The sequence below is a fragment of the Rhinolophus ferrumequinum genome, chromosome 2 (genome assembly GCF_004115265.2).
Source record: "Rhinolophus ferrumequinum isolate MPI-CBG mRhiFer1 chromosome 2, mRhiFer1_v1.p, whole genome shotgun sequence".
Taxonomy (NCBI): Eukaryota; Metazoa; Chordata; class Mammalia; order Chiroptera; family Rhinolophidae; genus Rhinolophus; species Rhinolophus ferrumequinum.
The window spans coordinates 57,453,066-57,479,831 of record NC_046285.1 but is presented as its reverse complement, the minus strand read 5'-3'; the positions used below and the strand labels follow the sequence as shown (position 1 = coordinate 57,479,831).

Genomic DNA, 26,766 nt, shown 5'->3' with positions numbered 1-26,766 from the left:
TTGGCCTTCTGTTCCTAGAAAGATGCTTAAATGGTTCATGGAAAATGGAATCTACACACACCCAAGAGAATGTACTCTTCTTAAAGCTAAAGACTAGGTTTTACACATTCCTGATAACAGGGCTCAATTAATGTTTGCAATAAATAAAACACACTCAGAGAAAGAGTGCTCAAATCCTTGGCTTCCTTGATTGGTAAAGTAATTGATATCATGTATGAGATTTAAGCAGGTGGAATTTTTATCAATTATCTGCTCTATGTAAGACATAAGCTATGATTGAAAATAGTAGATATGTGTACTTGATTTAACAATGAGACTTAAAGTGAACTCTCTATCATGATATACTGATTGGAGAATGAGAAGGGCAATGTTGGTGAATTTTGGGGGGCAGAATAATGAATGTGACTTGCCCTGGATGTTTTAAAACCCAGCTCTCAGTGCTTAACCTGTAAAGAAAATTTTGGTTTTACCCAGCATTTTGCAGGGGATCTATTTATTAAAAGAACTAAGAGAACTACAGTTGACAAATATGGTTGCGAAAAAGTAAATCTGTGTATCTGTTTTTCTTGGGGGGCTTAATCATTCATTTGGCATTTATTGACATTAAGTAAGAAACCCTGTACTTTGAACTAATGCAAATGTTACCAAAGTGGGTCACATAGTAGGTCCTGAATCAAATCAGTGGGTTTTGATGTGACCAGCAAAAATAAACATTTCACATGTAGGTAGGGTAAGTAAAGTTTGGGAAAACTTTTGTTTCAGTTGTGCGTACGAAAGTGTCTGTGCGTGTGCATGTACTTCTGTATGTGCTGGAGCTGAGTGTAAAATGCATGTCTTTTTCTGGGTCATGGTCAAAAATACCTGAAAAACTTCTACAGTGGACGTATAAGTCAGTCATTGTTTCTATGAGCTGGGAACTTACAGGTAAGTAGGAATAGGAACGATTATAAGGTATAATAGAAAGTCGTCATGCAACAAGGGAGGCGCACAGGTATCTACTATGAGAATGCGATGAAAACAGAGAATAATTTGAATGAAGAAATCAGCAAAGACTTAATGCCAGAGATGGCTCTTGTGTTAGGCTTGAGGAGTTGGTGACTTCTGAATGGGGTTTGGTATGTGGGAGTCAGGATGGGGATTGGCGTGCGTCAATACGCTGATAGACGGGAAGACATTCCATGATATTTCAAAGAAGGCTTGCGTGTCCTTTGACCACTGATGGCAGAGTCATCCTCGGCTTCTGAATTGAAGAAGAATGTGAGCACATTGAGCAAAGAAGTGAGCTCACAGAATAGAGCTGGGGTGTAGGAGATGCCTGTTGATTTATAAGAAAAGGAGCTAAGTTCAAGGAAGGAAAGTGCATAGAGTGACATGATAATAGTCTTTAATTACTTTTGAGCTTGGTTATATGGAAGATGCAGCAGTCACTTAGTTCTGAAATCCTTCGAGGAAAGGGCAAGAGGTAACTAGCCAGATCTGGGCTTATTCCTTCTAGAAAATTCGGCGGCTATAATATTTGCATGAACTCTTTAGAAACTGGCACCACCTTTTGTTATGCAAAACAGACATTTACTAGAGTCACAGAATTTTACATGTGGGAGAGAATCATTTGAGAACCATGAGAAAAAAGCACTCAGTTTTCTCTTTGAACGTTCAGAATGCACATAGGTGGTAGATTTGGAATTTTCCCCAGGATTTGGTCCTGTTAAAAAATGGAGCAGAGTTCCTCAGAAGGGGCTGAAGGCTTTCAAATGAATCTGGACAATCCCCTCTGGGAGCTCTGGGAGAGGGGATATTTCAGTAAGGTAAAAGGTTGGTGCCATGGCATTAAGATCTTTTCCTACTCTATAACATCACCCTTCTAAACTTGCCATCTTGTTGTATAGTCAAATACTGTAATTTTCAAAAGTTCCCAGTACACAGGAAAATATATATTGGAATACTGGGATATTTGGGTGCCAATCTAATTCCAATTACATTTGGTTATTTTAAAGAGAGGAACATCCATTAAAATGCTGGAATTTGCCTAGATAGAGTTTTCCCCCTGGGGGTTAGATGCTAGCGCTTCACTACATGGATCTGAGCCTGTGAAGTGCTCCCATGTTTGGAATTACGTTAAGTATCAATTCTCCCAACACTTGGCACTCCTTACGGGGATGATTTGAGAATGAAAATCTGGTAGTGTTCCCTTTATCCTTTGAGGTCACTCGATCGATGCTATACAAATAATCATGATATTATTGATGTGCGGCTTATTGATATTAAAATATGAACTGATATACAGAGCAGTAGATGTTGTATTTTTAGTTCATTTCCTTAGGCAAATGCAAATATTGTACTTGCTCAGTTACCTCAGGCGTTCACAAGTTAGATTTCCAGTGCAGTTTCCAGTAAATATGAACCAAGTGGTACTATTAATTTTGCATCCACTAGGTGCCTTTTTACGTTTCTGAAGAGATAATTGAAGGATAACTCAGATATGGGTTACATTGTTTATGTGTTTAAAAGATTCAACAGAAATTGAAGGTACTTACAACTCACATGAAACATTAAACATACCGGCTGAGACTAGTTTGAATGAGCTTTTTTCTTGATTTTAGGAGTTGTCTACTTTTTTTTCATTTTATAAAGTAAGATGAGGGAAATTCATTTAACTAAGAAATGAGGTGAACACAGTGAAGCTGTATAAGTTTTCTTAGCCTTAGGATAATGGGGATTGATATCATAATTTTACAAATATATACATTTCATTTTTAAAAAAATGTTTTATTATGGAAATATTCAAACATATACAAAAGTAACAAGAATACTATTTTTCCTTGAATATATTATCCAGCTTTAGCAATGATTTGACTTGTGGCCAGTCTTGTTTCATCTTTACACCTGTTCCTTTCCCTCACTCAAGATTATTTTTGGAAGCGAATCCCAGATATCATATCATTTAATTGCTACTGTAAATTTCAATATTTAGTAAGTGTGTCTAAAAGATTTCTCTAAACCAAGAAGAACATGTGAAGAAGCTTCTTTCAAAAGGTATTGGTCTTGTGGCTTTTGCATGAGCATAGGAGTGGCTACTTTTTTATGGAAGAGAAGATTAGAAAATGCAGTCTTTTGTTTTGCCTATTTCTCTATTTTCTGGAGTTAGGCTTAGCTTAGGAGGTAGAATGTAGGAGTGTTACTGGATCAGGGTTTAAATTCTAAGCAGCGTGTTTGGTTGGGAGAGATCCTAGATAGGTTTGAGTTTACTGTAGTCATTTTAAATAGATAACTAAATAAACAAGATTAACATTAGCCATCCTTTTGCACAAACAACTAATGTTCTTAAATTATCTAGAATAACATTTAATATTTAATTTGTAGCAGAGTTGTGGTCTTATTTTACAAAGTAATGTGAGTAAAGATACTGAAATCAGCCCAGGTCATGTTCACTCTTTGATACTTTTATTGCAGTGAATTCTCCCATTCTCAAAGTCAAGGAATGGCCCTTTGTGTACCAAGCATGGTACAAAATAGGTGTTGATCTTAGACTAGGTTACCAAGAAAACAGCCTGACACAAAGGCTTATGTGCTTGATTGGAAGGAGCAGAGCCAGGGGAGTAGGAGTGAGGGGGAAAAGCGTGAGACAGAGAAGGAAAGAGAGCAAATATAAAAGAGTAGGCTACCACGCTGGCCACAACTTATTAACAAGTACAATTGACGGTTTGGTTTCACTGCACATCTTCATGAGGACCTCCTGCTCCAGTGTGTCTTAGAATAGTGCATTAATAGGAGGAAAGAAGAAGAATTTATGCACTGGTTCCGAATTCCCATTATTCAAAGTATATGTTTTCTATTCAGTGTTGAATTTTCCAGGAAACCCGCTTTATGAGCTCTATTTTCCAAAATAGTTCTCTTAACTGTGGTTTTGCTTTTTGAAATAAATACCACGGGAAGGGAAATTTTGGGAATCCATTGTCATGGGGACCTTTCTAGTCTAATGTAACCTCAAGGAAGAGATAGAGTTTCATAATATTCTACATCCTACCTAGTTCTGAACTTTAATATCTGATTATTGTCAATAGAATTAAATTAAGGGCGTGCTAATTTTCCTCTTAGTAATATATGCAGATCAAGAGACTACCCCACTTACATAGCCATGATTTGCCTTTGTCAACAGTTTTTACCTTTCTTATATTCATGAACCTTTTGCTGGAAATTGGAATGTCTACATTCAAGAAAAGATTGTTGGTGAGATGGTTGACAGTTTCTTAGCAACTCTTCGATGAAATCATTTCCTGCACGTTGAGTAAATTTGTCAATTGTGTAAAAATTCTAGCTTTAGTTTTGTCTGCCTTATGATGAAATTTTTTGGAAAATAAATAATTGCTTCATTAACTGTAAGACATCTTTCTATTCACTAATGCTAATACCAACTTTCTTGGATATGTCCACCCTTCCTGTTTTTGCATCTGAAAAAAATCCATAAATAAAAGAGACATAGTTCTTAGATTTGCCTGGAGTTGGAATGCAGGTATGCAGGCTGTTTAGAGCTCTTCTCACAAGTCATCCACGTGCCCTTGAGAAAAGCACCTCTCTGTTAGATTCAGTGTTCTCCATCCTATACAAAGAGATAAAGCAAGATACTTCTTAAGTATTCTCTCTGCTTTGGCTTTTGAAGACTTTAAATGACTGATCTCCAGATTGAACATTTCCTGGAGAGAGTGCGACTTGAAAACCAGGCTTTGTTTGGTGCAGAAAACTTAATCTGTTCAAGGGCCGGTTGCCTTTGGAACAGCATTTTCTTTAAGCCTTTGCCCCCAATCACAGCACTGATTTTATTCCTAATGTAGGAGAATAGACTATTCCAGCTTCTTCATTCATGACTTATAAAGCATGGGACAATTTCAGGAAACCATGTTTTTTAGTTTCTAACACCATATGTGTAAATTTCACTTTTAAACTTTTATTTTGAGAGAACATTGATAAAGTGAGCATTATTAAGATAATAAAGAACCAGTTGGTGTTGCCTCAAGTTGAGTGATTAGAGAAGTGTGTTCCGATAGACTTGATATGAATTAGCAATATATAACAAGGAATGTCTTTTAATGGAGTGGAATTTGCTTCTTCTGTAAGTTTATTCTCCCCAAGCCAGACTTCAGTTGGTAGAGTAGGTATTTAATTTTGAGCACTCCACTGCAAAACAGATAATGTCATCCAGAGAAGACCAGCCAAAATGGAGAGAGTGCTTGACATTGTATCTTATGAAGAACTGTTGAAAGAAGTTGTAATGTAACGTCATGAAAACAATTGTCAGGGGTCCTCGAGAAATTCACTATCATGGTTTCTAATAGTATAGTCTTCAGCCTGATAATCTACTGCCTTTCACATGTATTTCTTATTCTTTTAGTTGGTTTAAAAAATAATTTCCATGTTATATTAGCTCGTTTAGACAATTTGTGTGAACTCTATATAAGTGTGTGTTATCTTATTGGGTGTTTATTTTTAATTTTGTTCCAGTTTGAAGTATGTACAAGTTGGTTTCAATTTTTTTCTTAAATATTCAGCTTTTAATCAAACCAAAACTACTTTTGGTCTAAGATGAGGATCTAAATTTTTAAAATGGCTTATCTGTTTTTCCAGTTCCATTTAATGAATAATCTTCCCATAGCTCATTAATTTTGCTATCTCTTTTACTATACCTTTAGCGTGTAGGCATGCATGTTTTGTTCTATTAATGTCTGTCTATTCTTGTACAACCACCTCCCCACCACCAATTTGATTTTAGATTTTCTCAGCCACCTTAACAGTATCTTTAAAAAGAGGACTTGCAAGAATCCAGCTCTGTTCAACTTCATTTTGTTAACTGCCCTCTTCTGTGTCAGAGGACATGAGTTCCACACTAGCTAGTCATGGCTAGCATAGCCATGCTGTACAGCCAGCTATACAACCCACTTGTTTGTCTACTTTTGGTGAGTTGGAGAGTAGGCTTGAACCAGCTTTTGTTCGTTGCCTGTTCTATGCTAGGCTTTCTTAAGAAATGTGTGCATCCTTTCTGTAACTTGCTCATCATAGCATCCTTAGAAATTAGGAGAACGGTCCTGTGGAGTGATGTGTCCCAAGTTTACAGCAAGCCGGTAGCAGAGCCAGCACCGGCACCTGGGGCTTTTCACTGTGCTGCTTTTTACTTTACATTGTACCAGCACATGCTCAAGTAAAGTGTTCCCATTCACTGTCTGTCATTTATAAGTGTGTTTGACACAGCATTGGATTTGGAGTTTTGAGAGAAAGTGAGGCATGATCCTTCTCCAGGTATTATTCTGTTTAAATAAAGGCAAATGCAGGTGTGTGTTCATGTTTTCAGCTCTTAATCTAAAATCTTTAATACAGTTTAAGTTATTTATTATTGAAATCTAGAGTCAGAGAGGAAAGTTGGATTTCTTTTATAGCAGGTATTTTGGTGGGGGTGTTTGGGGAGTAGAACAGACTCTTAAGTCTAATACGACTAAATCTGCGAGGTCCAATGTTGTAGCTAAAAATTTGAATTTGAATCTGAATTAATTAAACTTTAATTAAAAAATTCAAGTGCTCCATGGGCACATATGGTGACTATTGGTACAATATAGAATATTTCCAAAATTGCAGAAAGTTCTCTTGTACAACATTGGCCTACTTGATTCTACAAATGGAAGATTTAGGAAAAAAGAAGAGCAAGTACTGAGGTGCACCTTATTAGTTTCTGTAAGCTATAGTGCAAAGAACCCTTTCACTGAAGTATTGATGATTGATAAAACATTGAGATGTCGTGATTTCAAATGGTTCCATAGACAATAATCAGTAGAGTAGCAAGATAGATAAATCATTGACTACAATGATAGACCAATAGTTATTATACCTATTTCGTAACTGAGGGGATTAAGAGGTACTCCGCAGTCCAACACCTTAAATATCAGAAAAACAAAGGGTACATCTGTTTGAATGAAGTGTTGGGAAGTCCTTCTCTTTTTAGAAATGTGGGGTCTTTGTACATCTATACATCTGTTTGTTGGGGATGGACTGCCATTCTGAGTGTCTTAAATATTATTAAAGCTTAAAATGAGACTCTGAATTCCACACACTGGTCTCATTTCAGACCCAATTTGAGTCTTCAAAAGCCTTACTCTGAAAACAAACAAGAACAAACAAACTAGAACCCAGGTAGATACTGTGATCTTTTATCCAGTTAGGGGTATATGGAATCAGAACATGTGGAATGATTATGTTCTGGGAACTTCTTATTTTAAGACTGTCCCTGACTGAAATTTAAATAAAAATAAAAACAAGAATATATTTCCCCCTTTAGTGACAGTTAGAAATGAAACGTAGTTGCATTCCATTTCTGGAGTGCTCCGCTTTCATTTTTATCCATTGGCACTCAGGATCTGGTGTTTGGTTAGTGACTAAGATGTGTGGGCGGAGGTTAACATGAGAAATTCCACAATGAATGAGTTGGAACCATTTGGTGTTATGTCCAAGAAAGCTCATGTGTCCTAGTTAAGGCTGTGTGAAGTGAACTGGACCCTCCTAATGTGGTGGCCCCAAAGATTGGGTTTAATCCTCTGGTGCGACAGCTTTCACAAGTCTTTTCAAGAGCCTAAATACCATAAAATACTCTCACAAAAGCTTTCATTCCAAAGAATGTGTGTGTGTTGGCTCATGTCAAGAGCTCTTAGTGAAGAACAATGTGCCTAAAGCCATAATCTAATAAACAAACACATAATCTAGTTCAGTTTTGTATAAGTAATATAATGTCTCTATCAAACTATTGCATGCACCTTTAGCTCTATTCACAAGGAAAGGTTTCTGCGTGGGAATATGTGTATATTTCTCGTAACAGGAAGGCATTTAGCTCTTGTGACTGAATGTCTTGTTTTTCTCTTCTGGGTAACTCTAGTTGTTTATGGTGGGAATTTTCCGTCTTGGTAATTTGGTATTTTACTTGGTTTTTATTGTCAGGGGTGGAAATGTGTACTCCTTAATTTAAGAAATATTGTTGCATCACCTCCATCTCAGTTAACAAGAGCCAGATTGGGAAGTTCTCACATGTTTTGAAGCCTTTCCACCACATTTTTATGCCTTTTAAGTTGAAGAGAATAAGCTATTTCTATTAAGCACATGTACGGATCCATGTGGGATAGGATTTGCAAGAACTTACAGCCTGGGTGCTGCCCTTCATATCTCTAGTTGAACATGTATTTGTCCTTTAAAGAATTAATGACCTGAGAATGGGTAGAATGTAGCTTTTTGGGAAATTCTGGATATAAAAATATTCATTTTCAGTGAGGCAGCGAGGTGTGGGAGTCAGGGTCAGACATAGGTATTGTCCACATTACAAGTTGCTTTTTGCCTGATCTTGCCTAGAAAATGATATTTATGTCCTATCCCGGGGAAGCACCTGCTTGCGGTTAGGATAACTGTCCTGTCGTGGCATCGGGACATTGTTGGACTATACGCTTCCAAAAGAAGCCTGAGTCTCTTATTGCCAGCAATTGGCCCTGCACTTTAAGTCAAAGGATTACAAACTATTAGTGTTGAAAGGGCCTTTACAGGCCACTTACTGGGTTTCTTGAATTTGTAAAGCTCATATCTCCATTATGATATACTTATAAAGTAGTCTTCTTGCCTCTACTTGCGCATTTCCAGTTATTGGGCACGCATACTTTCTCAGACCAGGTAATTCCCTTTTCACGGTTATGCCTCAGGATTTGTAAATGCAGTTATATTCTCTCTCTATATGTTAATATTTCTGTGAAACCCCGTCATGTTTTTTTTTTTTTTTCCTAAACAAACAAGTTTTCTTTCTAGGTCATAAAAACAGTGAAGGCATAGTTTTATGTCTTTTAGTCTCGGTTATATTTTTGTCTGAAGAGCTAAATATACTTGAAATAAAATATTTCCATCATCTCAGGTACAAGCTGTATATAGCTCCAGCTTTTTGCAAACTCATAGCATTCATTTTTTTCAAATATGTTTAATACCTCCCTTCTCCTTTTAAGCCATTGCCACATAGACCATCACAAAAATGCTGCACTAATATTTTTTCATTCTGTTTATGAACTTCAGAGAGACAAAGTAACTTTCTCCGGGTCTTAGCTGTGGTCTCTGAGGGCAGGTTCCTAGTCTTTCTCAGTTTTCTTATCCACAAAATGGACCTAAGAAAAGCACAGGGAGAAATCCCACAGGGAGAGTATGTAACTGGTTCTCCTGAAATTCTAACTCAAACTTGCTTTCTAAATTCCTTAACCTAATATCTAATAGGATTTTTCACCCTTCAGTGTGGTATCAAGATAACAGTTGCAAAAGAAAAGAACAATGTGTATGAGACAAAATGGAATCTTAACAAAATATATTAAAGTTTAAAAATATGCTGAGATATGGTGAAATTTTCAGAAAATTATGGCAAACTCTGGAAAATTTGTATCATTAGAGAGAGAGCTGTTGCTCTTGTTGATGCTGTGCCCCTGTGCTGAATTGTCCCTTGAGGTTCACAGCACGGTGTACACACATCCCTTCTTTATGGTATCTTGTGATTATCACAATAATGCCCCCCCACCCCCCCCCAAAAAAAAAAAAAAAAGATGTCCGTGCACTAATCTCTGGAACTTGTGCACAGTATTCTCTGGCATATGTTGGGTTGCAGTGGCAAAGGAGAATTAAGGTGGGATTCATGTTGCTAATCAGTTGACTTTAAGATACGGAAATCGTCGTGGAGTGTCTGGGTGGGCCCAGGGTTACCATGAGTATCCTTATAAGTGGAGGAGGAGACAGAAGAGGACTTTGGGTAATGCAATGTAAGAAAGAACTCAATAGCCTTTGCTCGCTTTGAAGATGGAGGAAGGTGGCCTCATGTCAAGGAGTGAGGGCAGTCTCTATAACCTGCAGAAGCAAGAGAATGGATTCTCCAGCAAGGAATGCAACGCTGCCCACACCTTGATTTTAGCCCAGCGATACCCATGACCACCTTCTTATTTATAGAACTGTAAGATAATAAATGTGTATTGTTTTAAATAATTGTTAATACTAATTTGTTGAAGCAACAATAGAAAACTAATACACACAATATTATGTTGAAATTATCTGTTGTCTCCTCTAGACAGTGAATTTCTCAAGGACAATGGTTTTTTTTTTTTTAAAAAATCATTTTAGCACAGTTCCACAGTGAAGGAACATACAATTTCCTGTTAAACACTAGAGAGAGCTGGTATTTATTAAGTGTGTATGCACCATATGCCCAGTGCTGCCCTCGTTATTGTGCTTTGAAAATTTTACTTACTCCCTAGGAACATTGTTTAACCTTACTGAATCTGAATTTTCTTTCTTTCTTTCTTTCTTTCTTTCTTTCTTTCTTTCTTTCTTTCTTTCTTTCTTTCTTTCTTTCTTTCTTCTCTCTCTCTCTCTCTCTCTCTCTCTCTCTCTCTCTCTCTCTCTCTCTCTCTCTTCTTTCTTCTTTCCTTTTCTTTTTAATTTTTATTGGGAGATATTGAGGGACAGTATGTTTTTCCAGGACCCATCAGCTCCATGTCAAGTTGTTGTTTTCAAGTTGTTGTGGAGGGCGCAGCTCACTGGCCCATGGGGGAAATGAACTGACAACCTTAGTGTTATGAATACTGCGCTTTAACCATGGAGCGAACCGGCCTCCCACTGGTGGCTCAGCTCCAAGCTCAAGCTGTTTTTTTTCTCACTGGTCCACACGGTAATCGAACTGGCGACCCTCGTGTTATGAGCACTGTGCCCCAACCACTGAGCGCACCAGCTGCTCTGAATCTGAATTTTCTATCTGTAAAATGAGTTCAAGGACTAGATAAGGGTTGGCAAAATTTCGTAAGTCCAGATAGAAAAAATTTTAGGTTTTGCTGATTATAAGGTCAACTACTCAATTCTGCCTGCAAAACACAAAAACAGCCATAGACTATAGGTAAATTAAAGACCGTAGCTGTGTTACAATAACACTTTATTTACAAATGTAGGAAATGGGCTGGATTCGGTCTTTTCGTCTTTGTTTGCTGACCTGAAGACTAATAGACCTCCCTATTTCATTCTAATCCGCTTGTATTCTGGTTGTTTTGTGAGGTTATAAACTTGTACCATTGGTGCCTTTTAAGCCATGACAATGCCAGTAGGACTTGGAGAGGTAACTCCGGTGATAGGGTGGGTATGTTTTTGAGAAGAAGCTTAATATTGCAGACTCAAGTGCCAGGAAGGGAACTGCCACCATGTCCTTGGCAAACAGACCTGGGACAAATGCTCTTAAGGATGAGACATAAGGAGATCCTTGAATGCCAAAGCTGAGCTCACTGAACTTGAATCTCAGAGAACTGGAACTACTGTTGGAGAAATAAAAGGGAGCAATAAATCCATTGCCCTCGGAATGAAAGACCTTCCAAGGCGGGTAGCCAAATGAAGCAAGAGGGGACGAGTTCCTCACTCAGCTAAATTATGTCGTTGGGCAGCCAGATCAGGTCTGCTATAATAACAAGGTGCCTGAACTTCTGCCCAGAACACGTCACCAAACTTTGCATTTGGGACTGTCTTTCCATCACATGACTTCCTAATCTGAGGGAGTGAAGAAAGCAGTGTGAATGAAATACAAGGAATGTTGCTTTTTTTTTTTTCCTTGGAGTGCCTCCCTGGAGACTAAAGTTGATTTTTCAAAAGGCTGCTTGTTGAATTATCTGTTGTAATTTAAAAAAAACCCCATAACTTCATGGATGATAAGCGTCCAATAGATTTTGGAGGCCTTTTGAAAGTTGCTACTGAGTGGGACTTGCCCAGTGTGGGCATGGGCATGTGGGTTTATAGATCAAATTTGGCAAAGAGAGGCCTACCCAGAACTAAGTGAGGCACTGGGATGTGGGGATGTTCTTGCTTGTATGACTGCCTCGTTGTGGTGGTTGCTGTTTTGACTTGGCGATTTCACTGGATTTTGAGGACAAAACTGGCCTCTTTGATTGATTCATTACAATAGCTTGTTTATGTCTTGTAAATTGTTCAAGAACAGTTTGTCCATTAAAAAAAAAAAAAGTGACCCAGGAATACTCCCAGACCCGAGGAAATGCTGGGTTAATCAATTGCAGAAGCACTTGATGTGCCCAGTTAGTGCCACTTCAGTTCTCCTTCTGGGGTTCCTCTCCAAGATTTCTAAATATTCTGGGGAGAGCACAATATTTATTTATTTGGCTAGGACTTTATTTTGCTGTTGTTTTAGTTATACTCCTATGCTTTTTTCTCTCTCTTTGCCTTTACAACTAACTCTTTGGAACAACTGTCTGTGAAGAACCAGATTAAGAATATAGTATGGTATACTCTGTAAATGGCTACATTTTGTATTCAAGTGGCTGAATGTCAAGAAAGTGTTTATGGTTAAATTGCATAGAGAATCACCTCACAATAAAAATAATTTATATTTGTGTAGGACATTGTGGTTTTACAAGTATTCTTAAAATTACCTACCTCAGTCTACACAACCCTGGGCAGTATAAAAGACAAATGCTGTTACTCTTATTTTACAAGGAAAAAAAAAATGAGGCTTTGAAGTTCCATAATTTGCCCAAATTCGCACAGCTAGTAAATGGTTCAGGTCTGACTGGAAGTGATGCATTTTAATACCACAGTGCTATTTCTTTTATATAACTAAGTCACCTGAGTCACTGGTAAGTCAGGAGCCTGTTTTGTTTGTAGAAATCATCCCCATGGGGATGTTCATTCAATCTTACATTTCCTCTCTCTCTGTCAATCTCTCTCTCTCTCTCTCTCACACACACACACACACTCTCACACAATCTACATACACATATTTTGAAATTGATAGACACTCAGTTTCTCAGGTTCCTCCTTCAAAGAATAATTGATTGGGTTAATATTCAATTTGTAGTTGTCAAGAATTCATGCATGTACCCACTCAGCAAATATTTTCTTAACTCTTCTCCATCTCAACTCTACAAAGCTTAGAAGAGGTGTGTTGAGCTAGAGTGATGAATCATCCCTGATGTGTGCCCTTTAGGAACACACTGTGCAAGAAGGCAAATGGCTCCTGGATTCTCAACAGGATGCACTGTGAACATACTCTAGAAATGTTACAGAGGGTGAGAGTTGGGGAGGTGCCTTTGTCAGGGGCAGCCAAGGAAGGCTGTGTAGGAGCAGAGGACCTGGGCTTCCCAAAATATCTTAGATTCTGATATGAAGAAATGATGGATAGGAAAGTCCTTATGGAGCAAGTTCTTAGAGTGTGGGAGTTAAGGAACAAATTCTTGGAGTCCAGGAAGCTAGTTGGGCAGATTACTGGATACATTGCTCAGCAAAAGGGAGCCTTCTGAAGTGCAAAAACTTCCAGAGCTGCTGTTTGCTGTAGTTACCTCAAAGAATGCAGTTACCAGAGCATTCTAGGAGGGTGTATGGTGAACCGAGCTTGTCAAGATACTCTCAATTTCCTCATAGCAGGCCCTTCCTGTCTCAGGATTCTTCTGCCTGTCCAGGATGAGGTCCTATCAAGTCTTGGGAAGCCCAGAGCAGGGGTTTTTATAAAGTGTCTAGTACTCCCAAGCAATCATTCTCCAAAGCTCTAGTACAGCTACCACAGAATCAATTGAGTATATATGTGATGGTTTATTTGTAGACTCTCTATTCTGTTTCTTTGGTCTGTATATCTGTTCTTATGCCAGCACCACACTCTTTTGATTCATGGTGAGATTTGAAATCAGAAAGGCAGAGTCCTCTAACTTTGTTCCTCTTTTTCAAGATTTGTTTTGACTATTTGGGGGCCAATGGAAGTTTTCAATCTGGCAATAGTGTATAAGATTAGTTGGAAAGGGCTAAGTTATTAAGAATGGAAACCATTAAGCCTAGCTATGAGTTGTCTAGGCTTTAAGTATTTTGGTGGCAGTAGAGATGAAAAGCAGTAAATAGATTTGGAAATTTTGGTATATTTAATATGGTGTGCTATACTCTGTGTGGCTGGGTGGGGCAAAGAAACAGAGAAAGGGGTTTTCTCCCAAACTTTGTGATTAGGAAAATTATAATGAAGTAAGTAGAAAAATAGAGGACGCAAGAACAGGTAAGCAGGTCTGTGGGTTAGGGAGTCTGAATTCAGTTTTGAGCAAAGAATTAGAGGTTCAGGTGGAGATGTCCAGCTGTCAATCAGAGATGCAGACATGGAATAAATGAGTGCTATGATTATTCTGGGTCTTACATTGCTTCTAAATGGTATATTCATTTAGAATTGCTTTTTTAATGTAATGCGTTTATGGTTACCATGGTGGCAGAGCCAAATAGAGGGACTGCAGCAAAGATGGAGGTCTGGTTAAAGGTAATTTCATGAAGCCTCTGTGCCTTGCCTTAGCTACGAGTAAACAGAAGGATAGATGCTGTTGACATGTGTTTTATTTTGAAGTGACTGTTATTACTATGGTCTGAAATCTTTAGCCTTGATCTCTTGGAGCCTAATGTTCCTGTTCTCCAGCTGAGAGAGACTAATTCACCATCTTGTGTTGTAAACACTCACTCATTTTAACTGATTACACCTCCAATGATTCTCAAATCACTAAAATTACTAATTGCTATTCCTTACACATCAAAGAGTGAATCCTGAATAATTAACCCCAAATAAAATTAGATGAATTGGCCCTTTTAATTAGAGTCCCTGCTGCTGTTTGTTCTGAGCTTCCTTTTCTTACTGTTAAGAGACTTTTAGAATGATTAAAACTGTTTAAGACTTAAACAGCCAGTGACCTTTTAATACAATATAAATCCATGAAAGCAATATTTCAGCTAGCAGGTGGTGAAGTAAATTTTTAGAGCAAGTACCTGTCAGCTCCAGTATTCCTTTGGAAAAAAAGGAGAAATATATATATATATATATATATATATATATATATATATATATATATATATATGCCCAAAACAACACCTTGAAATGAAATGAATGTCTCTATTTGATTATTTTTAAAGCATTTGTACATTTGCTAAGCTTCAGACTCGATGAAATGGGAGGGTTGAAGGAGAATGAGTAATGATTGGCATAATTTTATATAAATAGTAACAAGAATTTCACAGTGAGAAGAATTTGAAGTCATTCACACGTAAAAGATAACAACTGGAGAGATCACAGAAGGCCCTGGTATCATATAGCCTTTCTCATCCTCAAGGAGTCTTCTCCTGAGGCTGGGGAATGGGCTGCAGCAGTGGGGCAAAGGAAGCTTTATGAGATTTCAGTGCTTCTGAACAGCAGGCGAGGGGTACTGGCCTATCCATGCTGCATTCAGCCTGGATTTTGTTGAAGGTTTGTCATGTACTCCTGATCATCTATTCCAAGTCTTCTAAATAGTAAGAACCTCTTCTCTTCTTCATAGTCTTCTGAGGTTGTAGAGGCAGAACAAGTTACCTCCTCATTCCCAAGAAGTCTTAGTTTCTCACACTAAATCTGCCATGTCCTGTGGTACATGTGTCCTCAAATAAAAGTTAGGAGATTTGGGATAACAGTGGGTTTCTTGGGATAGTTCTACACTATTTGACTGTTTCACATTACCACAATGGTTGAAAATTTCTCCATCTATAAAAAAAGTTCTTGGACTAGGTCAGTGACTTTTTCCCCCCCTTAAAATTAAAAAAAATAAATAAATTTCGACTTTTTGTTCTGAAATAATTTCACTGAAACTCAGTTGAAAGATTCTCATTTAGCCTTTATCCTGTTACCCAAATGTTCCCTTATGTAACTGTAGTACAGTTACCAAAACCAGGTAATTAACATTGACACAGTACTACTTGCGAATATGTTGACTTTAATCAGATTTCATCATTTGTCCTATTAATATCCCTTTTCTGGTCTAAGATCCTATCCTGAATCACAAGTTGCATTTAGTTGCTATGTCTCCTTGGCCTTCTTTAACCTGGAATAGTTCCTCAATCTTACTTTTGTTTTTCATTGAGGTCCATGACTCTTAACCAGGGCTAGTCATTAGAATCATCCAAGAAGCTTGTCAAGATGCTTGTGTGTCTGGGTCCTACCCCCAAAAATTCTGATTTAAGAATTCCAGAACGGGGCCTGGGTGTATATAGCAGAAGAAAGTGCCCCATGAGGTTTTGCTGCACAGCCTTGGTTACAAGTCAGATCTGTTTCAGTACTTCAAGCACTAACATTTTGAGATTTTTGTCCATATGACATCTCTCTCCTTCCTCTTCCTTCAATTTCCTGTTCCTCCAGTCCCATCTCTCCTTGATGGGAGAAGAGCTGACTCTTCAAAATTCCTGGAGGAGTCAAAGGAGCTTCTAAGATAACTTGCTGGTCATAGATACTGTTAAGATCTGTCCACAATCTTTTACTGCAGAAGAAATATCAAGTATAGTACATATGATTGCAATGTTTCTGGTGGCTAGGGTGCCCCCATAACCATCACGTGACTTACGGCTGAGGACTCAGTGCCTGTATTCTAAAGACAGGATCCCAGTAATGCGTAAGAACAACAGCAGCAAAACCGGGCCGCTACTTTAAGATTAATGCTGTTAACTGTCCAACTGTAATTAAGTCCACATGGGACCTATTCTCCGCCAGGACTGTAGTGTATTGACCTTACGCTAAACATTAGAAAGGAGCAAAGTTGGCCATGGTAAAATATGTATGTTCATTCTTTCAGCGTTCAATTCAATTTAATGTAATAGAGATTCGTAATATTAATATTTTAAAATAATGATGGTACTTACTAAGCATCTCCTATGTGCTCTATCTGTTCTATATAGAGATTAGTGAAGCAGAGAGCCTATCAGTTCTTAGGAGAAACCAGTGGATGGGCAATTCAACTAACAAAGAGCACAATATGTGCTCTAATGGAGCTAAATCTGGAAGGAAGACTATGTTGTCATTGAAATTGAGGGTGGTTCACTCTATTCAGAGATAGCAGTGGTGAACCAAGTTAAATGAGTCACTTAAAGAGGTTTTTTATTGTGAAACCATCCTCCCTCAAGCTTCATCACCATCTTTGGAGGGAAGGTAAGCTTCTGATCTTAATGGCCACCTCAGGGTTATGTCCCATCTCTACGGGAAAGGGATATTTTTGGAATAGTCTCTCAGTACATTGATTTTTTTGTTTGTTTGTTTGTTTCCCTGGACTGTTGGCTTTTTCTCTGTCTACCACATGGAATTTTAAACGTTTTTATTTAAATTTTAAGCGGAGAATTTCACTTTTTTGTATTGGGGCTGAAGATATCTCAATAGCTGGTAGAAGATTGACGCTTAGGCGTACCTCATCATCCTATTCATTTTGAATTCCCATGTTTGTAGTCAAAATACATGGTATGGTTTGTTGTTTGGGTAGCAATTACTACGTGTTTTGTAAGACGATTGACACTTGGTGGATTCAAAAATGCTATTTGTTTCTAACATTTGTAGAGCCAGACTGTCCTCTTAATTCATATTATTTAAAAATCATTCAATGTTTTCGACTAAAGAATTGAACTAAAGACTTGAATTTGTTTTTCAAGAAATGGAAACCACTGTGTGATAGAGAAATGAAGTATGGTTAGATGTGATGCAGTATGGTGTTTCACCTTGATACAGACTATACTTGTGGTTAAATATGAGGATGGAACTCACTGAAAACCCAGGGATTCTGTATTAGCTAAATGAAGAGTGAAATTGTCCATTTGAAAACCAGGGAGACTTCATCTACTTTAGGATAATAGTTCTTCTTACCTTTAATTTGAGAATCTCAAAGAGCATTTCAAGCTAAGTTATTTAGAAGGAGCCCTGAGACATTACATTTGGCTAGGGTAAATATAATGGTGCATTAAAATTAAACACTGGGTTTGAGTAGATTCTGCCAGTTTGTTTCAAAGTATCTTCCTTTTGATTTTTTTTTAAAAATGCATGTCTATAATTCACATTTACTATATAACAATTAAACCAAAAGGAGAAGGAATAACAAAAACAACTCTTGTCATCCCATATGCCATAGACAACCATTGTTAACATACAGGTTTATACACACACAAAAAAAAGGACTATATTTTAAACAGTATTCAGTAACCCACTTTTTTCCTCACATAATAATATATCAGAAACAATTTTTCATATTCCTCTCCCAGTTACTCCATGACTCACTCCCTCACTAAATTTAAGTCGTTGTTCAAACACTGTATTAGTGAGGCATTTCCCAACCTTTTTCTTAAAAATTGCAATACTCCATCACCACCATAGAATTATATTCCTCCTTTTTTGCCCTATATTTCTACATAGTATTTTTCACTATTTGATGCTAAGTATCTTTAATTTATTTTTAAGTATTCTTCTCCTCTTGGTAGAGTATAAATTCCATGACAGCAACACTTTATGTATGCATGTACGCTGGTTCTCCCCAGTATCTAGAATAATGCCCGACACAGAGAAAACACTCAACCAATGAATAAATAGATGTCAACTCTAGATCAACATCATCATTTTGATGGCTACACAGTTTTCTAATGTGTGACTGTTGATTTTTTTATCAATACTTTATTGATGAACATTCTGATTATTTTCAGTTACATTTCGGTGTGAAGATTTTTTAACATGCTTCTCTGTGTACTCTTTAGTTACCTCTATAGTAGGCTAATTTATTAAAAGTGGTATTACTGGATCAAATATTTTTAAGGCTTTTGATACCTGTTGCCAAATTTTCTCAAAAAAATTTATCTTTAACATTCCTATTTATATATGAGTAGCACATAAGAGTGTTGCTTTCCCTATACCATCATTAATATTGTGTTTTATCACTATTTTTAATCTTAGTCCTTCCATTTAAAGGCCATCGGTCAGACAATTAAGTACTATCAGAATCAACAATTTGCTTTTTAGTTAAGCAGCAGAAAATAAAAGTGGAAGAAAAACAGAAAGGTTGATTTTCTAATGTATAATTATAAGTAATAAAAGCCTGAACTCCAAAAATGTCTGGTGTGAGAAATACAGAATTGAAATTATTCGGTCAAGGTTCCATCTCTTCTCATTTACAGATGAAGAGGGGTCATTTAAGAGAGGTTGTGTTGTGGCTATGCCGATGCCAATCAGGATAGGGACTCAGCAATACCCAGCCCTGCCCTGATAATGAGCACTTCTCCCAGAGAGGTCTCAAGGGGCTGCACATTCAAGGAGCACAATGGGAATCCGGGGACCGCTTTATTATTACTAGTGTTTAATCTCTTCCCAGGACATAGGTCTGTGGTCACACGGCGACGGTGCGTAGGGTTTGGCTCTAGGAAGAAGCACGCGTTTTATCTGATCTCTACTAAGAAAAACACGGGAAGTAAATCAGGGCAATTCCTTTCATATTTTTAGGTACAACCCGTGGATAGTAAATAGGTTGAGAAGATTGAGAGGTGATGCATTAAATGGTACTTAATCTCAATGGTGTCTTGACCTCTGTCATATCCGAATATTTCCTGGTGGTTTTTAAAACCTTACTCAGTTTAAATTTGCAGATAAGACATTTCTAAATACTGAAAATTTCTTTTTTGTTTTGTACATATGTGCTATTTTAAAATTATAAATAGATAAAATAATAGCAGGTTAAAAACTGGTATAATGAAAAGTAAGTAAGTTTCTCTTTCATACTTATTCCTCAGTTGCAAAATTCAGCAGTTTCTTAGAGGCAACTTGCTGTTAATTTCTTGGGAATCCATTTAAAAGATAAAATACTCCATCATGATACAGTAATAAATGCATATATGTTACCCCACAAATGTTAACATTACAAATTGTCCTAAACCTTGAATACTTCCTTTTTAAAGTATTTCATTCAATGTGCTTTCTGGTGTAGTTTTCTTGATGGCGTGTGTGTTTTAATGCAAACTGAAGATGAAGTTGAGGGTGAAATTGTAAATGAAGTCTTCAGTTAATTGGTTTAGTAATAAATAAGCTCTCACCTGTGAGGAGAATGCTATAGCTGTGACCTAATCACCTTATGGAGATTGCCACTCCTGTTACATTTGTTTCATCTTCTTACTTGCTCTCTTCAGCTTCTCAGGTTTGGTCTCCTCTACGAAGTGGGCAAGTTTAGACTCAATTGCCCTCCTGTCCGTAAGTGAAAGGAAGGAAGACTTATCATCTATCACGTAGACATTGAACAAGTTACTTAACATATAATTTACCTTAGTGATGTTTAAACTGTGGGTTGAGACCCACTTATGGGTCACATTCACTTTAGTGGGTCACCAACAATATTTTTTAACTAAGTAAATGTAACATAGACATTTTCACTGTGCATTACCTGTAGTACATATGGTTTCACGAAACTCTTATTTCGGATAGACTTGGGCATACACATGTCCAGATAGTAATATTGCATCATGATATAAAAAGTTACTTGTTGACTCTGGGTTGTGGTCAGAAAAGGTTCAAAGTCACTGTTTTAACTGCTTTGCTCTGCGGAGTGACACTGAAGTGAATATTGTCATCTTCATGTAATAGGTGAGGTAAAATTGAACCTGAGATGTTGGCATTGCCTTCTCTGAATTACAGCATAGAGCTGGGGTTTGTGATGTACGTGTTTGGGCTTTAATTTTTGTACTATTTTCTTTGAATATATTTCCTTTCTCCGTTAGTTATGATTAATTTTTTTCACGTGTGTGTGTGTGTTTGTGTGTGTGTGTGTGTGTGTGTGTGTTCCAACCCAATCTCTTGTGCACTCATCATTTAAATTCTTCACCTGAGAAGCCTGCAAGTGATTGTATTTATACTTACGTTAAAGTTTAGGTTTCCTGAAACAACCAAAAATTCTCCACGTGAGAAAGTTGGAGAACCAACAGTTGCCAGCTGGAAGAGCCCCCGAGTTATGTAGCTCCATGTGAAGTCCATGGATCTCCAGCAGCAGCATTTGGGAGCATGTGAAAAATGCAGACTCTCAGGCCTCACCCCAGACTGGCTAAATCAGAGTTTGCATTTTATCTAGATCCCTTTGGTGATTTGAACATTGATGTTTGAAAGGCTTTTTAAAATATCAATTGAGTGATTAAATGGCTTGTTATTTATTTCATTATTTAACCTTTTAACTATTTTTACAGAGAGCATACCATAGCCCAAACCTTACGCCAGGTGGTGGGGATATAAAGATAAATTTTGAGTGGGTTCTAGTGATTAGAAGTGTCAGTTCTAACTAGGAGTGACCATACGCACATAAATGCAATCAAGGTTTAGAGAAGCTATGATAAAACTGTGTATAAGGCACAAAAGCGGCTGCTATGTAAATCCCCGTGTATGTGTACAGGTTTACATGGATATTTAGATGAAGAAGAAATATAGTGATGCTTTATTTTTTACCATAGTAAACGAATCCAGATTTCAATTGACGATCTGCATTTAATTACTCTCTTCTGTTTTTGCACTACAGTCATGCATAACCAGTAATTTATCACCTTCTTTGCTAGTAAATTCTTGTGTTTGTCCTCTACTGGGGGCCTTTGTTTCCTGAAGTGCATTGGTGCCTTTCATACAGGCCCAACCCATGTTACCAGGGTAACTACAGTTAACTGGGCTTCTACCAGGTAGCCACATCACTTCTCAATGTCACTGCCTTTTTACCTCTAGACTAGAAAGGGTAGCTTGAAAAAATATGCAGAGCTGGGTTCTTAGGATTTTTTTCCCTCACTCCCTTTTCAAGTTAATGGTATGCATAGCAGGCTATTTTCTAAAGTAAAGTGGCATAAAGTAATGTTTGAGAATCAGGGATATGATACTTTATTTGCCCAACTTACCCTTTAACTGCCCTCGCGGTACAACCTCTGACGCAAAGCAAAACCTTTGAATATTAGCTGAATGATTTGGGATGACACGGAGCAAATTAAGCGAGATCCTTTCTAGCTTCTCGCCAAGGCAAAGGGAGGACCCATTTCCAGCTCTGTGTTTCACTAGCTGTGTAATTTGAGTAATTGAGGAATAAATGTCTTTTGCATGTGGTAGGCTGTGGATGGTGAGGAAAAGGGTAAAGAGGGAACCAGGTTTGTAGGCATTTGTAGGCAAAGTGACTACCCCACTTCTTCTAAAACCAAGTGTTTCTCTGTTTTATTGTATGTATCACTGCCCTGCACCAGTTGCCTGATGGTATGTTCTTTTTTGGCCTGCCTATTTGAGTTATTCAATGCCCCTGTAATTCACAGGGCCTGGGAGTTCCATCTGGATTTCCCTGTCAAGCAGAGAGGATGGGGCATGCAGTGATGTGAAGGTCTATAGTTTAGCACTGCTAGTTAGAAGGTACTGCCACCTATTCTGTTCAGCCGCTTTGCTCTATGAAGGTCACCACTTAAGCATCTAAGCCACATGTTCTTTCATTGTTTTAAAAAATGGGATGGAAAGGATTCCCCTCCGACCCCGCCCCACCCCACACCATTCTTTTCATTTTGCTGTCTTCTTTAAACATGGGAATGTTGCCTTCTCTCCTAAGTTGAACTTATTCTTACCGCAACATGGACACATTTTCCTTCATGTACTTGCCTGTTAAAATGCTGAGCTCTAAGTCAGAATTCTCGTAATAGTTCTTAGTCTGATTTAAGATAGTATTAAGAGTTTTTCATTCCAACTCTCTCAACTAGTTATGCTTTCCTCCAGAGGACCCATTGCGAATTCTATCCCTTTACATGTGTGTATCTGTGTTCGAGACATTTCTCCATTCTTCCACATCATTTTAAAATGTGAGTTCCACTCAGAATAATGCAGGAAGAAGCCTGTGATGGTTGAGTTTGGTCTAAGTTAATAATTGATCAAAATTAAACAGATAATTATAATGATTTCAACACCAGGGCTTTAAAAAAATCTGCCTAATCTTACCTAGAATATACAGTGTAGAGTCATGTTCTTTTCAAGTTATTTCTTTTTAAAAATACATTCCATTTTCCTTTTCTGTTCCTCTTCACCCTCCCCGGAGTGTCATCAACCTGTGCCTCACTATGTTAAATTTCTATGACAGAAATACAGTCAAGAAGGATCTCGTTGAAAGGGACCTCAGAGACAGGCAGTTGTGTTTTCTAGTCTTAGACTAATTTGCTGTGAGAATTTGGACTGTTCATGTGGTTTTCACAGGCCTCGGTTTCTACCTTTATAATATTACCTCCAAGATTTCATTCAGTTCTGATACTGTTTAATGCGCTGACAATTCTCTGTGGCATACTACAATCTGGTGAAGTAGAAGAAGATGCTCAGAAATCTTCTTTTAAATTGGGAATGAAGAAGGTATAAGTCCGGGTAGGACATTTGAACCTGAAAATTAGGCTGTGAAGTAGAATTTGGTAGTTAAGTCCCCATCAAGCTTGACTTCCTTTGCTGATCACTTAAGATCTCATTGTGTGTATTCTTCTCTTACCTGATGACATTTTTTTAATGGATATGCCTTTATTATTTATTTATTTATTTATTTATTTATTTATTTATGTATTTATTATTAGTTTCAGGTGCACAAAACAATGCAATAGCCAGACACTTCACCCCTCACAAAGTGACGACCCCCCCGCCCCCAATCTACTGCCCCGCTGACATCATACATACCTAATGACTTTTAAAGACAGAGAAGAACTTGGTGACACTTCTTTGTACTTACAGGTGTTAAATATTTTTTCAGTGCAGTCTTTGGCCAAATGAAGTCCACATGAGTTTCTCAGTCCTGACTGCGCCTTAGAATCACTTGGGTTTTAAAGGAATTCTGGAATCTGACTCTTCCTCCCCAGTCTGTTTCGTCTGTCCCCAAGACCCTGACTGAATTGGTGTGAGATGGAATTTTTGGCATTAGCATTTTTAGACAAGCTTCTTTGGTGACTCTGGTTTGTAGCCAATGTTTAGAACGACTGGGTGAGGTAATAAAGGTTTATGAGGCTTATAGCCCTAACAAGGATATGGAGAAAGTATGTCTTCAGATGTGTACTCTCAAAAGAGTAAGAGAAGTAGAAATGCTTCCGTATGGCATAATTCATTGAATCTTATGAATCTTATGAGGCGAAGGGAGGGACAATAATGTGGTGCTTTGCTTAATGCAGTGCTTCTCAAAGTGTGGTCCCAACACCAACAGTGTCAGCACCACCTGGGAATTTATTAGAAATGCAAATTAATGGATTTGCATTTCTAACTCTGAAACTCTGGGGGCTGGACTCAGCAATCTATGTTTAAACAAGACCTTCCAGAGACCCTGATGAACTCTGAACTCTGAGAACCATCAGCATGGAGAGCTGTGTAGGAGTAAGAGGTAGTGTATGAAAATCTTAGCGCAGCGCCTGGTACATAGTGAGAGTCCAAAAAACAGATTGTAGTGTTTGACTGCTTGGTAGTCCGAATATGGCAGGGCTCTAGACTTGACAGCTGTTAGCTCCTCTTCCAACTCTAAGACCGTTATTCATAAGGCACATGGAGCCCAAGGGAACCATCTCAAAAGTGTATCAGACCAACCGGTCCAAGTCGCCATCCTTCCACTGTGTACGTTAGACTCCTTTTTTTCCTGGAGATATAAGTTGTGGTGCTTTGGTACTAGCCCAAAGCAGCTCGCTGAGGGATAGGGCCTGTGGCCCTACCACTCAGTGCTGAACAGCTGGAATGCCAGGAAAATGCTACTTACTCATAAATAGAGGAGAGCCTTTCCCCAACATATCTGCAGTATTATTTTTAAAAGAAAAAGGACAAATAAAGACTTTTTTCTCTAAATGGCAGTTTCCTTTTCCTAACAGAATTTCTTGCAGAGAGTACATTTGAAAAGATTCTATACCATGAACCCGTAGAGCTCTTGGATATATGTCTATACCTCAGATCTTAGAAATTAGGCACATTCTTCTAGTGGCTCTAACGTCAGTGCGCTATTCTCATGGGTTGGTGATGCTGGGGTTTCTTAGTATCCTAAAGTCTCATTACTTTCTGTTTGTATTGCATCTGGATTTCCAAATCAGATGTTTCGGATTCCAGTTTTTCCTACTCAGTCCTGCATGTACTTTTAGATTAGTCTTTAGTAAATCATACTGCAACCAAGCGTTCCCTTCTCAGAAATCCTTGATGGATCTCCACTGTATGCGTGACAAAATTCAAATTCTTTGATAGACGTGTAACACACTTAAAAGCTTATTCTGTCACTGCTCTAATTTTTCTAGCCTACTAGCATTATTTTACATTCTTATATTTATGTTATATTGTAACTTGCTCTTTATTTCTCAGGCCCTGAATTTTTTGACCTCTGTGCCTTTATTCTACTGTCTTTCTGCCTAGAGTGCTCCCCATGTCATAATGTTCAGGAGCAATTTAAATGTTCAGTAAAGCCTTCCTTGTTTCTCTACCTGGACATAAGCTTTCCTTCATCTTAACATTCTGAAGAGTTTGTTTGTACACCTTAATAAATTTCAACTTGTATGATTCTTACTAGTGTGTGCATTTTTTTTTCCCTCTTCTACTTGACTGAAAATTTATTGAGGGTAAGGATTCTAAGTCTTATACACTTCCGTAATCCACCACCCCAAGCACCTTCCCCGTTTGGGCTAAATGTACCCAACCCCCCACAGACTAGCTTTTATGTCCTTCTAGGTATCAAATCTGGTCCCCGTTCTTCTGAAAGTTAAGGCTACTAATTAAAGTGAGAAGAACTAGGATAGGCAATAATTGTCATGTAAGACAAAAAAAGTATGTGTCAACACCAATTGCAAAGCAGTGAAATGGCAGCAAATATGTGTTTTTAAGAGTGCTATAAAATTGTATCCATATTGACTTCCTGTGTGTGTTTTCTTTCTGTAGGTGATTTTCCTCCACCCCCACCCCCACCTCTAGAGGATGCCGGTGCTCTTCCATCTGGCTCTGGAAACTTCCCTCCTCCACCACCCCTTGATGAAGGTGCTTTCAGGGCACAGGTAAGATCTGTGGTTAAAGTCATGTTTATAAGCCAGCTAGGAAGCTCATGAATTCAGTGATTGTTTCTGTGGCGGATAAACATTTATCCCGAGCCTACAGAGAGCTTTACTACTCACACAGCGCTAAGGCACTTTAATGCAAAATGCCCAACTCCGAAGCCTTGGAAATCCTTTTCCCTACTAATTTCGTTTTGAAACTGAAAACCATTTTTTTAAGAATGCCATTTGAGAAGTTCACATTTTCTTGTTATCCCAGAGACACACAACCATGCTTTTTTATTGCTTGTTTTCTCTATCCACAAACATTGCATTCGACATGAGTAAGGCCGGTAGTTGAAGGCTCTGATTGGTCACTGTGGGTCCTAATTGGTCAGCAACATCTTTCTAGCAAAAGCAGCAACAAACATCCGTTTTCTCTTTTGAATGAGGTCAAGGATGCATATTATAGTATGTATTGATTTATATACAACTGTTATGCTCCAGAGAGGTGTTGATTGCAAAGTAACTCAGGGCTGGAGTCAGAAAGATATTAGAAGTAGTTCTCAGCCTGTGATCCCGCAGTGTCGCTAATGACTAGCTGCCACCATTTAGGCAGCCAAATACCATTCATGTCAAGATGGAAACCTTCATAACAAATTCAAAGAAGTATTGTTATTTCAGGTGTGGTGGTATTACTGTAGGTGGGTTGAAGGGGGGGGGGAGACAACCTTATCTTTTAGAGAAACATTGGAAATATTTGTGGATCAAGTGAAATAGCGTCTGATATTTGCTTAAAAATAATAAGAGTAGGGAGTTTACTGAGTGACAATGTAGGTGGGAAAAGATTAGTTGTGGGTTGATAATTGTTGAGTGCTTGGGGATTTGTTGTATTTTTTAATCTATCTTTATATGTTTATAATTTCCTGTAGTACGTTTTAAAGAGGAAAAACC

General features: G+C 37.9%; 1 protein-coding gene across 8 annotated transcripts in view; it reads left to right on the top strand.

Annotated features, from left to right (window-relative positions):
- Positions 1–26,766, top strand: part of LPP (LIM domain containing preferred translocation partner in lipoma) — a 656,883-nt gene that overhangs the window by 261,370 nt on the left and 368,747 nt on the right. For all 8 annotated transcript variants that reach the window (XM_033123201.1, XM_033123175.1, XM_033123185.1 and 5 more), the window contains one exon: positions 25,724–25,836. In XM_033123201.1, coding sequence (XP_032979092.1) covers positions 25,724–25,836 — 113 coding nt within the window. The remainder of the gene's footprint in view (positions 1–25,723; positions 25,837–26,766) is intronic.